The 16831-nt window shown below is 31.7% G+C and overlaps 2 protein-coding genes and 1 pseudogene across 2 annotated transcripts; 1 reads left to right on the forward strand and 2 right to left on the reverse strand.

Moving 5' to 3' along the window:
• Nucleotides 1-856: 856 nt before the first annotated feature.
• LOC115696844 (transcription factor-like protein DPA) lies at nucleotides 857-4013 on the reverse strand. The gene is made up of 9 exons (XM_030623730.2): nucleotides 3812-4013; nucleotides 3493-3669; nucleotides 3334-3377; nucleotides 3142-3207; nucleotides 2932-3072; nucleotides 2719-2787; nucleotides 1977-2075; nucleotides 1467-1537; nucleotides 857-1369 (listed from the first exon to the last, which is right to left on the reverse strand). Exons 2-9 carry the CDS (start codon nucleotides 3620-3622, stop codon nucleotides 1195-1197), a joined length of 795 nt encoding a protein of 264 aa, XP_030479590.1. The 5' UTR covers nucleotides 3623-3669; nucleotides 3812-4013; the 3' UTR covers nucleotides 857-1194.
• A 1651-nt stretch (nucleotides 4014-5664) lies between these two features.
• Nucleotides 5665-7213, reverse strand: LOC115696548 (uncharacterized). Its single transcript, XM_061101658.1, has one exon. The coding sequence runs from the start codon at nucleotides 7080-7082 to the stop codon at nucleotides 5808-5810; it is 1275 nt and encodes a 424-aa protein (XP_060957641.1). The 5' UTR covers nucleotides 7083-7213; the 3' UTR covers nucleotides 5665-5807.
• Nucleotides 7214-7671: 458 nt separating this feature from the next.
• LOC133039649 (uncharacterized) lies at nucleotides 7672-9066 on the forward strand (annotated as a pseudogene).
• Nucleotides 9067-16831: the final 7765 nt, after the last annotated feature.

A 16831-nucleotide genomic window follows, 5' to 3' on the forward strand; every position in this document is an offset into this window, starting at 1 on the left:
ATTAACGGTATCTATCCATAAATCTTATTGCATCCCTATGTTGATTTAGGATTTGTCTCTAGTCAATAGAAAAGATCACATTTTATGATGTACCACTTTTTTTTTTCTTTTCTTTATGATTCAAATATATATTTTGTTATAAATAAATTGCTGTTACAATTGTATCTATGTTTGAAAAATGAATCACTACAATTAACCCTTTTCTAATTCTCTTCTCTTTTTATGTAGAGAACATCAACATAACCCTTTTCAAGCTTTAGGCTTACCTCAAATAAAATTATTTATTAATAATAATATATATATTTAAAAAAAAAAAAAAAAAGGAACAAAGGTCTAATTAGCCTAATTAGGTAACATAGTCAAATAATAGTTCGCCTTAATAAATATAAAATATTAATGATTGTGGTAAAGGAGAATATTATAGTTGGTCTAAAGTGTTTCTTTTAAAAGAAAAAAAAAACATAGTGAAACAAAACTAGACAATCAAGACAAATGAGAAACAAAATAAATAAAACTAGTTTTTTTAAAAAAAAAATAAAAAAATAAATAAAGTTCAAATATTTCAATTCAAACAAACAACTGACTGTTAATTACATACTAAAGACACCGCGCAAATGCGATGTTACGTGGATACCAAAAACTATCCATCAGGCTATAGTATGAGAGTGGTATTCTTTATCAATCGAAAAAGATGTTTGAGAGAGAAATAGTTTTCAATTTATGGTTAGAACAATTTTTATTTTAACGCCATGCATGCACACACTAGGAAAATTCTCCTTGCCCACAAAGAAAATGAAAATAAATAGAGATAATGGGCCATGTTTGATGATTGATGCTGTCAAATCCAACGCAAAACTACAAATGAACTTTCACTATATTAATCAAAAAGCTAATCAGGTTACCACCAAAACTTAATTAAGGTGAAAACAAGAAAATAATCTAAAGTGGATGAGTCTCAAAAATCAATAGTCGTTGTATCAGTCACTGTGTTGTGTGTCCCCTTGTTGATTAATTAACGAGTATCAATAGTAGTAGTACTAATCAACTATGTATTACATGATTGAATACATCGTTACTTAAGGAACATAATCTATACATGTATGTATGAATGGTGGATATTTTGTTATATATCCTACTACTACATCAAAATTATGCTCTCGTATACATACATTGTTGATGCGTATGCTTTCATCTTTATGTGTGTGCTTCAGAGTTCCAATAAAATGGCTTGGTGCCTCCACATGCAAGAGCAGAGCTTGAAGACGAGACAGCCGACGATGAACTTGAAATATCTCTGCTTTCTGCTGGCAGTTGGTGGCGTCTTAGCAACTTTAGAATGTAAGCATCGTCATGCAAGGAGAAGGGTGTACTGTGCCAAAGACAAAAATATGGTTTTGATGATATGTTGGTATCTTAGTACGTAAACATTAGTGTCTCTTGGTAGTGAATCAAAAATACTTTCATACCTGTTAAAGTCAAAGTGGACCAATTGCATGTCTTCTGAAATCTCAATCTCAACCGTCGCATGGGAGCTTGTCTAGACAAACATCACAGAGGAAATTAAGAGGATTTTCGGTAACATGGTATATCTAGATCCCAACTTGTCCTAATAGTGACCAAAAAAATTATTGGTCTTGACTATGTTGGTAAAGGGTCATATTAGTGGCCTTGACTATGTTGCAAATCAAAAGGAAAAATACATAGACTAACTGTGCTAAAACTGATTGTACAGCAACATCAACTATTCCTTGATGTAATATGATATAATATTGGTCCCTCACCACATAGCCGAAAACGTGTTATCAAATTTTTTAGGTGAATTTTTCTTAGTGATGGCATTTCTAAATGTACATGCTCCATGACATCAAAATGCAAAGTAAGGAAACAGAAAGATATTCTTTTTCAATCTTTGATTAGAAAGTAAAAAATACTTGTAATGCAAAACATATAGAACAAGACAATCAAAAGTGACATACTTGAACCAGTAAAAATGGCAATGAAAATGCTTCCAGAGGAGAACTCTCCCGGTTGAGCAACTGCTTATTTCGCGATATCAAATGTTGAAAACCTTCAACCTTCCAAAAAAGTAGGAGAATATTTTACAACAAGCTAATAGTAATGCTATACAACCATTTACTAAAGCAACAAAAAGTAAGCTAAAAATCTCTTAGCGAAGAACCATCAATTTATTCTACCTATTCATCAATTTTTTGAGATGAAATTTACAGCAGAGCATGTTTCATTTTCCAGTAGCTATAGCACAATAAGAAATCAGCATGTGTCATCCAAATCATCTCAAACATTAGAAACCCAAAGTGAAAAAAGATAGATTCATGATCATTAAATATTGAATAGATATTGAATTGTTCTCAGCTACATTAGTCCTATTATGTAAGAGGTTATTCCTCATTGTGATTGGCCTTTACAACCAACACACTGAACCACTCTCATAATTTGTCTAATTAAAAATCTACAATCATCAGAATAATGCACAACATTATCATGTCAGAAACACCTAAATTAAGCCAAGCTGAGAAAACTCAATGAGACTATGGTTTCTCATTGCTTGAAAGAATGCAAAAACTAAAGGGCACAAAGTTGACATGTGTCATGGACAGGTTCTGGCCTGCTACATATTAACAGTGTCTGCATTTAAAGAATATGTCAGTCAAATCTAAGACCACAAGGAAAAACATCAGATGAGAAAAATAACCTTACTTGATCTTTTAAATCATTCAAATAGGCAGTTTTCTTTCCGATTCTATTCACCAGTTTCATTCGTGTTGCCTGCAGAAATGAAAAAAAACATTGGGCCAGTCAGATTAATCTAGTTCGAAATGTTACCATCTTAGTATGCCTACAGAGAAATAACCTATAAAATTATTGTAGCATTCCTGCATGTAATGAAGAGTGAAGAAAGTTAATAAGGACCTTGAGCTCTTCCAGTGCCTTAACATCTTGGCTTGGAAGCCCCTTCCACTGAATTTCTTTTTTGTCTCTAGTGATGATATCCAGTGCCATAAGAACATTTAGAGCATCATACACACGCCGCCTTATATTCTTCTCATCAAACTGATAATTCAAATTATGAATTTAGCACATGAAAAGTAAATTTCAACAAATTATTGAGAAAAATATAACCTCATCTAAAGACACCGGTGATTCCTTAACAGCTCCACCAAACTCTGCAATAATTTCATCAGCAACCTGAACCCCAAGAGCAAAATGTAATGGGAAAGTTAAATTCAAGATTTGACATGAATAATATATATAGTGTAATACTCTCTACAATTTTCATCAAAACAAAACTTAAAAGGTAAAGACACCCCATACCTCACCATAGGTGGCTCTTCCTTTAGCCTCCAACTTCTTACAAACTGAGTACAATCAGGAAATCAAAAACATTTTCAAACAAACATACAATGAAAAACATATCGACAGTAATGTGATTCCTAAATTTGATTGAATTGAGAAAACAAAAAGGGAAAATACCTATAGTACTGAACTGTCTTAGACCACCACCGATGATCTTGCAAGGCCTCTTCTTCTTCTCAGCATTGTGTTTTTTGATAGGTGTATGATCAGTTGGAAGATTAGCACTGACTTGGTGACTTTGATCCATAATTGTTTCACTTCCCTTGTTAGGGGATGATCTTGAATGAGTTTCAACTGTACCAAAATTGAGTAAATTTTTCTTTCACTGACAAGAATGGAATCTAACCATAATTCAGTAATACTACATTCCGAAAATATACATATATCCAAAGGAATAATAAAATGTAAGTAATATCATATGAATCATGTAAGGTACCTGATATCAATGAACCGACGAAGTGGGTTGGCCGGAGGACCCAAGAGAGCGGCGGCAGATATAGAATTTAGGGTTTTCGTATGAACTTTTTAGAAAGAAACAATGGCTTCGCATCCCTTGGGATGGAAATGGAGAATAGTAAAGAGAAGACCACAAAAGGAAAAATTTTAAGTTTTTTTTTTCCCTCCCCTGAGAATAAACAAAATTATGAGTTTTTACATTTTATTTACAAATCTAACCATCACAGTTTTTTTATTTTTATTTTACAATAAAATAGACAACAATACTATATCAAATATGTATATCTTAAATTAGAAACATTAATGTTGAACTCAATTTAGCCAATGACAGTCTTTAAAGTTGTAATATTTTAGAGTAATTAATAATAAAACAAGAACAATAAACAATACATGTTTGGCCTCTAATTATTGTAATAGCCTTCTCTTTTTTTTTTTTATTACTATTAAGAATCAATATCAATATCAATATATATAACCCTATATATAAAGGAAGCCCTATATATAAAGGAAGGTTTTAAGAAAGTTAATGTGGTAACTTGGATGAGTTTTCTTATCTTTTTTCTAATTTTCATATTTATTTATTAGTTTTAATTATTTTTTATTCAATAATAATATAAATACTAATTATTATGTTAAATAAATATTATAGTTATAAAATTTATAACATCAATTATCATTCAATAGGCATAGACTTTTTCCTATGTCTATTATTATTATACCAAATAAATATGTAATTTATTAAACAACTAAAAAAAAAAAAAAAAAAAGTGATACATATAAAAAGAGGTTTTCACATCTCTTTTCATTAGAGATAATGAGTGGATATATAATCTCAAAGCTTATCTCACACCAAAATCTTAATTCAATTTATTCTTTGATTATGATGTAAGTGTCTCTAAGGTATGTATAAGAATTATTATTTATTTTTTTTTTTTCCTTCTTATTAATCTCATGAATATAAATATATGTATTATTATTCATTTTCTTTATTCTTCTATCTAATTTTATTAGTATTGATATAAAATTTGTATTAGGATTAAACTTTTTAGAAAAAAAATTTATGAGATGTTCTTACTCTAAAAATTCAAAAAAAGTAAATATATATATATATATATTTATATTTATATATCTAATTGTTTTCCTTTTAATACTTTTTCTTTTTTTATTTATTAATTTAGTTTAGTTGTTGTTGTAAATTATTTATATAATTTTTTAATATGTCAAGCTCATTTAAAATAATTAATATAAAAACATAGTGAAAAAAGAAGAGCTCATGTTTGACCTTTAAATAGATGTGCGAACATATAAATTTGATTATTCAAGGTGATTAATTTCTTTCTAATATTATTATATTTCATAATATTTAGTCTAATTAATATTTTTTTTTATTTCAAAACGATTTAATAATAATTTAATATTGTACATATAAATCTTCTAATTTAAAATGATGTAATTCTAATAATTTTTTTTCCTTCTAATTAATCTCATGAATATAAATATATGCATTATTATTCATTTTCTTTGTTCTTCTATCTAATTTTATTAGAGCATCTCCAAGGAGACACCAAATTTGGTATTACACTATCACCAAATTTGGTGTCAAAAATTATTTCTACTCCAACCACAACACCAAAAATTACACTAAAAAAATATCCCTTATTATTATATTAATTTTTTAATAAAATAAAAAAATAATATCATATTAATTAACAAAAATTACCACAATTGTTATATTTAACTAATAATTTAAATAAACTTACTAATGTGATTAAAGACAATAATACTGTAAAATTGGCGAAATTCGATAAATTAAAATATCATATTGCAATAACATAAATATTACAGTACTAGAGAACAAACATTACATTCATGACAAAAAAATTACATTAAATTAAATTAAACTTGAAACACACACTTGAAATTAATTAAATTATATTAATTTTGTGAGTTACCATATTCGTCCCACAAGTGTTCGATTAATGCATTTCGAAGCTCAATGTGAGCATCTTTATCTTTAATTTTCTATGTCTGGCAAGAAATTCTTGAAACCGAGCATTATCATCTTCTACCATCTCAACTTCTGGACTTGGCACTTCGACACGCTCTTCAATTGGTGCATTTAGATCACGTTCATCTTCTATTATCATATTATGCATAATAATACATGAAGTCATTATATCATGTAAAACCGTTTTATTCCAAAGACGTGTCGGTCCATCAATAATTGCAAATCTAGATTGCAATACTCCAAATGCACGTTCAACATCTTTTCTATATGCTTCTTGTTCCATAGCAAATAGTTTCTTTTTAGGACCACGTGGATCATGGATAGTTTGAACAAGAGTGGACCATTTTGAATATATACCATCGGCTAAATAATAACCCATATTGTACTCTTTTCCTTTAATAACATAATTAGCGGGTGGAGCAATACCTTCAGCCAGATTAGCAAAAAGATGGGATGCCTCTAACACATTAATATCATTATTAGATCCTGGTAAGCCAAAATATGCATCCCATATCCAGAGATCATAGTCAGCTACTGCTTCAAGAATAATAGTCGGGGACCCACTACGACCGGCATATTGTCCTCCCCAAGCAGTTGGACAATTTTTCCATTTCCAATGCATACAATCCAAACTTCCCAACATTCTTGGAAAACCTCGACGTTCACCAATGTGGAGTAGTCTTGCAACATCATGAGCGTTGGGTGATCGGAGATAGTGGGCTCCAAACACCTCAACAACAGCACGACAAAATCGCTTCAAGCTTTCTAAAGTTGTAGATTCTCCTATTTTGATGTATTCATCGGTAGCATCTGCCGGCATACCGTATGCTAGCATACGAAATACAACTGTAACTTTTTGCAAGCCTGATAACCCGAGTTTTCCCATTCTATCCCTTCGCTGGAGAAAGTAATTGTCATGTCTTTGTATAGCATCCAAAATACGAAGGAATAAAGGACGACCCATTCGAAATCTTCGGCGAAACATCAAATCGGTAAATCGAGGATTCTCTGCAAAATAGTCGTTGAAAAGATTACAATCAGCATTTTCCCGGTCACGGTTAATAACTATATGACCAGGAATCGAGCCCCGACGTGAGCTTTGATTTTTTTGGTGTTGAGCGATACAAAAATTATTGTTAGCAGTGATTTGACCTACCTCTTGCATTTCTATATCATCATAATATTCTTCATCTGAAGAAGACGATGATGATAAATAAGATGAACTACCAGGATAAGAATTCATATTTTTTTCAAAGTTAAATTGTAAATATTTTTGGTGTGCCTCATATCATGTATCATATCCATATTTTATAGTGTAAACATTCTTATCTTCTGATTCTAAAATTAAAAGATAAGAAATCTAGTGATTTAATCTTGGCCGCTAAAATTATTTGACCACGATCTCAACCGTTACACTGTATTGTCACATCACATCCTTATCTTCTGATTCCAAAATTAAAAGACAAAAAATCTCACAGTTTAATCTTGACCGCTGAAATTATTTCACCACGATCTCAACTGTTGCAGTGTGTTGTCACATCACATCCTTATCTTCTAATTCCAAAATTAAAAGACAAGAAATCTCACAGTTTAATCTTGGCCGCTGAAATTATTTCACCACGATCTCAACCATTGCAGTGTGTTGTCACATCACATCCTTATCTTCTGATTCCAAAATTAAAAGATAAGAAATCTAGTGATTTAATCTTGGCCGCTGAAATTATTTGACCACGATCTCAACCGTTGCACTGTGTTGTCACATCACATCCTTATCTTCTGATTCCAAAATTAAAAGATAAGAAATCTAGTGATTTAATCTTGGCCGCTGAAATTATTTGACCACGATCTCAACCGTTACACTGTTGTCACATCACATCCTTATCTTCTGATTCCAAAATTAAAAGACAAGAAATCTCACAGTTTAATCTTGGCCGCTGAAATTATTTCACCACGATCTCAACTGTTGCAGTGTGTTGTCACATCACATCCTTATCTTCTGATTCCAAAATTAAAAGACAAGAAATCTCACAGTTTAATCTTGGCCGCTGAAATTATTTCACCACGATCTCAACCGTTGCAATGTATTTTCCTTTCCTATATAATCTCACACTTCTCATTCAATTTGATCACATCTCTTCAACATATTTCCTAAATAGCTATATTTTCTTCAAAAATGTCTTCCATTCGCGGTTCTTCTTACTCAGTAGAGGAAGATGTGCACTTGTGTCATGTCTATGTTGACATTTCTCAAGATCCAATCGTAGGAAGAAACCAATCAGGTAATAATTTTTGGGCAAGAGTTCAATCAGAGTACCACAAAGATGGAAAATTTAGTAATAAACCTCGCCCAGTAAGATCTTTGCAAACTCGAATGTCTACTATTAATAGTGCAGTTGCAAAATTAAGGGGATGTATCAATCAAATTGAAAATAAAAATCCAAGTGGTGCTTCAGCAGAAGACATTGTAAGTGTTTGTTATTATAATTTATTTATTATTACTATCTTATTTTTTAATTTTCATTAACGTTATTACTTAATTTATATTGCAACAGTTAATTCAAGCGAAGATGTTATTAGCCCAAGATAAAAAGTACGATAAAGGCTTTAAATTTGATCATGTGTGGCACATTCTCAAAGGTATTCAAAAGTTTTGAAATGATGAAAACATCAATGCACCACGTAGATTCCAACACGAAGGTCCTAGTTTCACTTCATCGAAATCATCGTCTCACAATTTTGAGTCTCCAACATCGGCATCCACTGGTATGAGTTCATTTGATCTAATCATGAACAATGAGGAAATGAATACTTATCCAACAGAAAGACCATGTGGTGTGAAAAAAGCAAAGGAAAAACAATTAGGTAATGCTCAATTCAACAAACTAATGGAACAAAATAAAGAACTCATTAAAGTTATTGAAAAGAGTAACAAGGATAGAAATGAACGTCACAGAAGAAAGGCTGACGAAAAAAATTTATTCACGGATTTGAATTCTATATCCGATCCAGAGTTTCATAAGTACATTCAAAGTGAAAAAAGACGAATTTACAAAGAAAGGGCACAAACATCCGAAGTTGGAGAACAGGGAGAAGGATCTCAATATGAGGGATCTCAATATCAGAGATATCCAAATCAGGGATCTCAATATCAGGGATCACAATATGAGGGGTCACAATATCGAGCATCTCAAGATTCGGGACATGGCGTTGAAGATGAAGATCAATGATCTCAAGATCAAGGTGAAAGAGCAGAAAATGACTCACAAGTTTATAGTCCGTATTATGACTATCTCGACGGATCAAGAAATAATCTTCCACATTATTAAATTGTTGTATCTCATTTTGTCTTTGAAGGTTCATATCTGTGTTATTACTTTTCCGTTTAATGTTTGGTGTGTTGTATTTTAATTTTTAAATGTATGTTTAAGTTTGTAATGTTTTTATTATGTATTATTGAGTGTGCTTTAATTTTATAATGTTCTGTTGTGTAATATAAAATATGTGTACTCTTGATTAATAAGAATATGATGTTTTAGTGTGTTTAATTTTAATTTTCTATGTGTTCAATTTTAAAAATTATTTTTATTGTTTAATTTAAAAAAATAAAAAAATAAAATAAATTTTTACTTAAATTATAATTAAAAGAAAAAATAATTTATGATATTCACATTTAAATTTACACAAAAATAAATATTATAAGGTGCTTTTACAATGTATTCTTCTAAATAAAAGAGTCACGCAACAGAAAGTTTGAATTTTATTTTCGGCATGTTAAATTTTTTTAAATTTTTTAAAATTTTGCAGGATGTTTTAAATAACTATAATGTACACGACCATAAAAAAAAAAGACTAAACAAGTCTCCCGAATGCCGAAACAGGTAGGAGTAAATCAGTGTACCACTTTTAAAGAAGTGCATTATTTTCGGCGTATTAAATTTTTCTAAATTTTTTTAAATTTTACAGGATGTCTTAAATAATTATAATATACACTACTATATAAAAAAAATAGACTAAAAAAGTTTGTCGGGTGCCGAAATAAATAGGAGTAGATTTGTACATCACTTTTAAAAATGTTTATTAAAAAATTTCCCAAAAAATAATTCTTAATTTTACAAATATAATAATATAAATATATATAAATATTAATTAAATTATTAAAAAAACTAAAAAAAAAAAAAACATGTCGTGACTACAGTGCACGACATATATGCCGTGCACTGTAGAGAAACTATCAATTTGCTGCAACCGTTGCTGCCTCCTTGGATCAATCCTCACCACTATACTATCAATTTGCAGTTTCCTTGAAGCTGCGCTTAGTATTGATATAAAATTTGTATTAGGATTAAACTTTTTAGAAAAAAATTTCATGAGATGTTTTTACTCTAAAACTTAAAAAAAAAGTAAATATATATATCTCTAATTGTTGTCCTTTTAATACTTTTTATTTTTTTTTATTTATTAATTTAGTTTAGTTGTTGTTGTAAATTATCTATATAATTTTTTAATATGTCAAGCTCATTTAAAATAATTAATATAAAAACGTAGTGAAAAGAAGAGCTCATGTTTGACATTTAAATAGAAGTGCGAACATATAAATTTAATTATTCAAGGTGATTAATTTCTTTCTAATATTATTATATTTCATAATATTTAGTCTAATTAATATTTTTTTTTATTTCAAAACGATTTAATAATAATTTAATATTGTACATATAAATCTTCTAATTTAAAATGGTGTAATTCTAATATAATTATCTAAACTACTTTTATCACTTTTGAAAGAAATTAAAACCATTTTTTGACCAATGAAGTAAAATTAAAATACAAATTCAATAAAAAAATTAAAAAAAAAAATATAACTCATCGGTTCAAATGTAATTCTAATAATACACTTTCTTATGAAATATATAAAAATGTGAATCTATATCTCTCTCTATATATAAACATATATATTCATATATAATATTAAAAAGAACTACTATGACAGTATTATATTTGAGATTTTCTCAAATAGAAAAATTCAAATGAAAAAAAAAAATTATCCTCAAATTATTTTTTGATAGATATGTGGTGTCTTTTTATATTTTTAAAATCTTATCACCATTATTAATTATATTGTTATTATTATTAAAATAGACATATGTACTGAATGTAAAATAAATTACCATTAAATCATTCATTATTAAGGGTATATTTTCATTGTTATATCTCTCACCATTATTATTATACCAATCTCTTAGTATTCCACCAATATTATTCATAACTTTTCATTAATACACAATTAATCCCATGCCTATAATATATATGGTTCTATTAAGAGTTCTCAGTCTTTTATAATTAATTTGATGATATCTCTTTTCATCTCATCTAGCTTTAAACATTTTATAAGTTTCATATTCTTTTTTTATTATTTTTTTTCTCTTAAATGAAAATAAATAGATTCATACACATAGTGTAATATTATATATATAAATATATGTATATATATTATTAGACAAAATGAATTTTGATAATTCACATAGTGACTTATTTTTTAGAAGAAATTATATATTTTTTTAACTAGAAAATTATATATATTTGAAAATTTTATATTTTATTATGTAATTGTATATTAATTTTTTTTTATTTTTCTATTTGATATTTAAATAAACACGTATTATTTGACAATTTTTGAAGATGATGATATACTATATAGTTTAAAAAATAAGGTAATAATAAATGTATATTTTTGTCATTAGTAGTTCATATCTGTATATATATAATTGTTATACAAAATCAGTAACTATTAAGAAATACATGTTTTTTTTACCTCACTCACTTCACTGCTTTAGCTTTATTTTTATTTTTATTTTTATTTTTATTTTTATTTTTGTGAGATAGGTATAATGAGTAGATGCTAATTTATGCAATACATTTATTTTATTTATTTGTGTTATGCAGATTTTTTGAACTTCAAGTCTTCTATACCACAAAAAGCATAGAGATATATTTTTAGGAAAAAGATTACACAATTTATGGATCACATCAATTTTATATAGTGACAAGCATATTTTTTCTAATCACATCATGAATAAAAAGTTAAGTATGTAAACTAAATATGATGTAATTATATCGTTCATATATATATTTACCAGTAGACATATTCTAGCTTATGATATTTGTTAAATGAATAGTTTCATTTTTAGTTCATTTCAATTTAAAAACAAATTACACTTATTTTTACAATATTTTTACATAATTATTTATTAAATAAAAATACAAAATTACGAATAATCAATGATTTTTTTTTTTTTATATAAAAAAATTAATTGATACCTATTATATTTTAGAATTAAATCATGAATCCAGTTTTAAACTTAAAATTATTATTTTTTATATTTATTTTATTATAAAAATATATGTAATTTCTTTATTAATTCCACTATTTTTAATATTCCTCACAAAATTCCTATTTTTCTACATTACAAAACAATACATAGAAAATTATGTTTCTACTCTTAAAATTTTACTCTTTTTTATAAAATATTACACACATCAAAAATTTATATTTTAAATTACATTACTCAATAAGTAAAAAAATTAATTGAAATATAAAAATATTATAAAAATTGGACAATACCACGCGAAGCGCGATTTTGTTCCCTAGTTATCAATAACATTAGGTTCGGTCAGGTAAGTTTCTTAATAGTTCTTGAAAAATATATGTTGACATTGCTTTTGGTCAACGATACTGAGTCCTTAAAGCGACAAAAAATATATGAGATTTAAGAAATATATGAATGATATGAGTTTAACTAAGAACACGATATGTTATAGAGGTTCAGCCCTATTATTCTGGTAATGGCCTACTCCCCTTGTTATTGTATTTAACTTATGAGTAGAGAAACAAAGAGGGATTGTTCTCTCTCGAAAGCTTTACAAGAAAAATGAGTAGTGTATGTGCTCTCTCAAAAATCGGCCCCCTTTACAGTAGAATTGGTCCACTATTTATAGGAGATGTTCAAAATAGAATTTGGTTTCCTCAACTGTCAACCCACCAATTTAGGGAATAAAATGATTTTCCTAAAATACTGGAAATATGAATGGAATTTTCCTTTAACTAGGTCTTCATTACATATAAAATAGGAACTTTATTAAATACAATTATGTCATGCGTTTCCCCTTGGTTGGATCGTGCACAGTTTGGACCGCTTCTTTCCGACCAGGTCTGTAATGCTGTGTGACAAGTTACACTTGATTTCTCTATTATTTCTTCTGATCTTGAATACATCTTGGGCAGTCGATCCATGAGACTCTTTCATCCGCCTTGGCCTCGAGGTGAAGATACATGTCACCTAAAGGGACCTACCACGTCATTCGACCAAAATTCAGAATTACATTTACCCCCAAGTCTACATAGGAACCTTCTAGTTGGTGTGAGGACTTGCTCAGCTCACGACCTACATAAATAATGTGACGCGTTGTGGAGTAAGTAATAATGATATTGTAGGTTGTCGTTTGTTATACATTTAATCATGTGAGGTACTTAATGCTCTCATATGGGATTTCGTACCCTAGGTAGTTGTACTGACGGTTGTACTTCCATAAGGTACTCATTATCAATTTTTTGTGGGGAAATGAAAATTTGGTTTGGGTGTCCAAATTACCACCGTACCCGTCAAATGTTTTATAAAATGAAAATGAAAACCTCATTTGGCACTTTTAACTTTTTCAAGAACAAGAGAGCTATTATTTTCATCCTTGAATTGCAAGAACGCGCATGGTGATCTTCAAGCATCCTAACCAAAGAACTTCAAACAACCATTTCTCTAGTGAGTAAGTATCTTGAATTCAAATACATTTTTGTTCATTTTCTTACATTTGATGTTATGTGCTTTCTTTTTTTATGCCATGAATGTTCTTCGTTGTTTGGGTATATGATTGAATTTATTCTGATATACGTTGATAAACTTGTTTGCACAGAGTTAATCTACTAAATCATTAGCCCACGTACATTTTCCTTGAAAAACTTGGTTAAACCAGCACTTGCATAACACGTAAGTTTAGTTTTTTTTAGGGTTCAAACTCGTTCTTGATCATCTTTGAATTAGGCTCTTCGTCATTCTGACAAAATCCTTTCTTTTTGATCTGTATGTTCCTTTAGTCGGTATATATAGGTTGTTTCTAAAAAACCTTCTTTTCACTCTGTCTGGTATTTACCTCCCCTTCCTTCATTTGTAGATGAATCCATACGACTTTTGGGGAGGTAAAAACTGAATTGATGACGACTTGCTACAATTACTTTTCAATGACCAGCCGAAACTCTGAGCATCACCTTCATCCTCCTCTAACAAATCCTAATCTAGCTTTGAGGAGTGGGACGTATGGAGTGAGGAATCCAAACAAACCACATTGACCATCCAAAGTCACTTTTACCTGGACCAAATTGGAGGTGACGTGTATAGTAGGTACATCAGAGAGTACAACTTTGGTTGGAAGGAGTATTTACCTTCTAATTGGACATACAAAGTCCGACCAAACGTTCCTATAACCCTACCCAAAGCGGATCCTGAACTGTCGCTTCGCCCTAAAGTGAAGGCTGAGATTGCCGTTACTATAGCAGATCATCTCGCGTAGAGCTATCCATTCCGCTCAAGGATTCTGGCTCGTACTAAATAGGCCTTTTGTAAAATTGGCCCGGGCAACACAAAATTTGCCTGACTCATGGCCATGCAGCGTGAATGATTCGAGTCGAACTTTGAGGGAGAAGATGTGTTGCCGAATGGGGATCTAGAAGTTTAGGAAGTAGAGGACCAAGTTGATTGTCAAAGGTAAGCCCTTGTGCTTTTCCATGAGGTTGGATGGTGGTTAGAAGATGAGAAACCTTACGACTTCTGTGACTGCCCCTTAGTTTTGGGTGTTGACTATTCCGACCAAGAGTTCAAGGAGGCCAAGCCATCTAAATTGTAGTTACCTGACAGTCCAATGTGGATTTCCCACTGTCTAAACTTACTGAAAGGCGCCTTAGGAACTTGGACAACGATGGTGTCCTTAGGGATGTGCAAGTCTTCCTTTTGAAGGGCAACTTGCTAATGACCCAGGCGAGGGTATATGTGCATGGTACGGCCCACATGCCAAGCATGGGGCTCTCCTACCACTTCACCCCTATTTCGTGAAGATGGTCAACTATTACAAGGTTTCCCCAACGCAATTCACGCCCAAGGTAATCAAGTACAAGACCACCATGTTTGTATTATACACACAACAAGGATGGGGAATGTTATCCCAATTTATGTCCTCATGACGTAGCATGCTTACGTGGAAAAAATTTGTGCCACATGGCAGTAAAACTCACTAAAAGGAAAGGCCAAGTCAGCACCCGAGCCAACAAAGACCTCGGCACTCAAACGGGGATCAAGTGACAGACCAACTCCCTCTCTGGAGGTGGCCTGCCCAGGGGACAGCACCATGGTCGGCCAACCTGGCTGGCATAGGAGCCTGGCCAGCCAAGGATGCTTTGCAGGCCTCGCTGGACACTCATACACGTGGCCAGGGGTAATGGGTTGCGAATTGGGCCCCAAAAGCCCAACATAATGGCTAGAGAATATCTAGAATCAAGGGCATTTTTGTCTTTCGTAAATATCTAACTAATTATACGATTGTTAAGGGATTTAATTCGTAAACTTAGGGTTTAAGGCTTCCTATATAAAGGCCTTAAACTCTGACTGAAAACTTAAGTTGCCTAAGTTGTCTTTAAGCTAGAAATCCAAACTCTAAGTGTCTGATATAGTCTCTCTCTTCCTTAGTCTCTGCCACACGCCTACCTTAGGCTATCCAACACCCTAGGTTGTCCAACACTCGAGTTTTACCAAGCATTGATTCATACATTGTAATTCTAAGGGTACTATAGCAAATCCCTCTTACAGCGATCTTGATAGTAATTCCCTCGGTATAATACAACTAAAATGGGAGTATGTCATTACGCTATCACAAGGGGGCCAAACCTCTATAACAAATCCTATTGTCTATTGCTTTTTCATTCTTATTTGTGCACACACGTGGCAAGCATCGCATTTGCACAACCTCGTCGTCGGTTGATCATTTTTTGAGGTCAACCGTTTGGTGCTTTCAATGAGAGCGTGGATATCGTGATCTGGTCAAACATCATGGTGAACATAAGAAGAACTCCTGTCGCACCATCTGCATAGTTGGGTCTTCCTCAAGACCCACAGATTGCAGATCCAGACACGTGGGTTCCATTCACAACTAGAATCCCCATGAATACCACAAATGTTGGGAATCTCGTCACCACAATAGGTGCAACAAGTCTAGCCACCATAGCTAGCCAACTTGATGCAAGCATCCTGGTGGATCCAAGTGGCAGCCCCATGCCTCCAGAAGCAGATCCACCATTGGCACCTCCCACTGAAGGAAGGACCCAGGGGCGATAGCCTCCTGAAACAACAACTAGACCTCAACGCCAGTTCTATGCTGGAGAGACAGGCCCGAGAGTGGGCGTGCCTCACCTGGACCAAGGAGAAGACCTTAAGTTGGCCAGACTCAGGGAAGTTATAGGTCGTCCAGGCCTAACTGAAGAACCACACGCTGCTAATTGCGATGTTTTTTCTCAGCAGAGACGTGAATTCCTAAGATGGATAAATGACCAGGAGTACATCCTCCGATTACCAGGTAAATTAGATTGTCGCAACTTGGAGGCTAGTGATCTAATAAGATGGTTCAATTAGAGAACCGACAGAAGAGGTTAGGATCTCCTTAGGGATCCACTTCGAGGAAGACTATTGCCAAGTTTCTAAAGAACTAGGACAGATCTTCCCCTGCTAGAGGGAGGACAAACCTTTTCTCAAAGGTCAAATGGCAAGAACAGCCAGATCTCAGCAACCAGTGGCTTGGGGGGCCAGCCAGGGATCTCTAGCTCAACAATAACCCTTATTATGCAACCACTAGCCAGCCAGCCATCACCAGGAGTACCCATGGTCGGCCAGGGTACAACAC

This window comes from Cannabis sativa, chromosome 7 (assembly GCF_029168945.1).
Source record: "Cannabis sativa cultivar Pink pepper isolate KNU-18-1 chromosome 7, ASM2916894v1, whole genome shotgun sequence".
In the NCBI taxonomy this organism is placed as follows: domain Eukaryota; kingdom Viridiplantae; phylum Streptophyta; class Magnoliopsida; order Rosales; family Cannabaceae; genus Cannabis; species Cannabis sativa.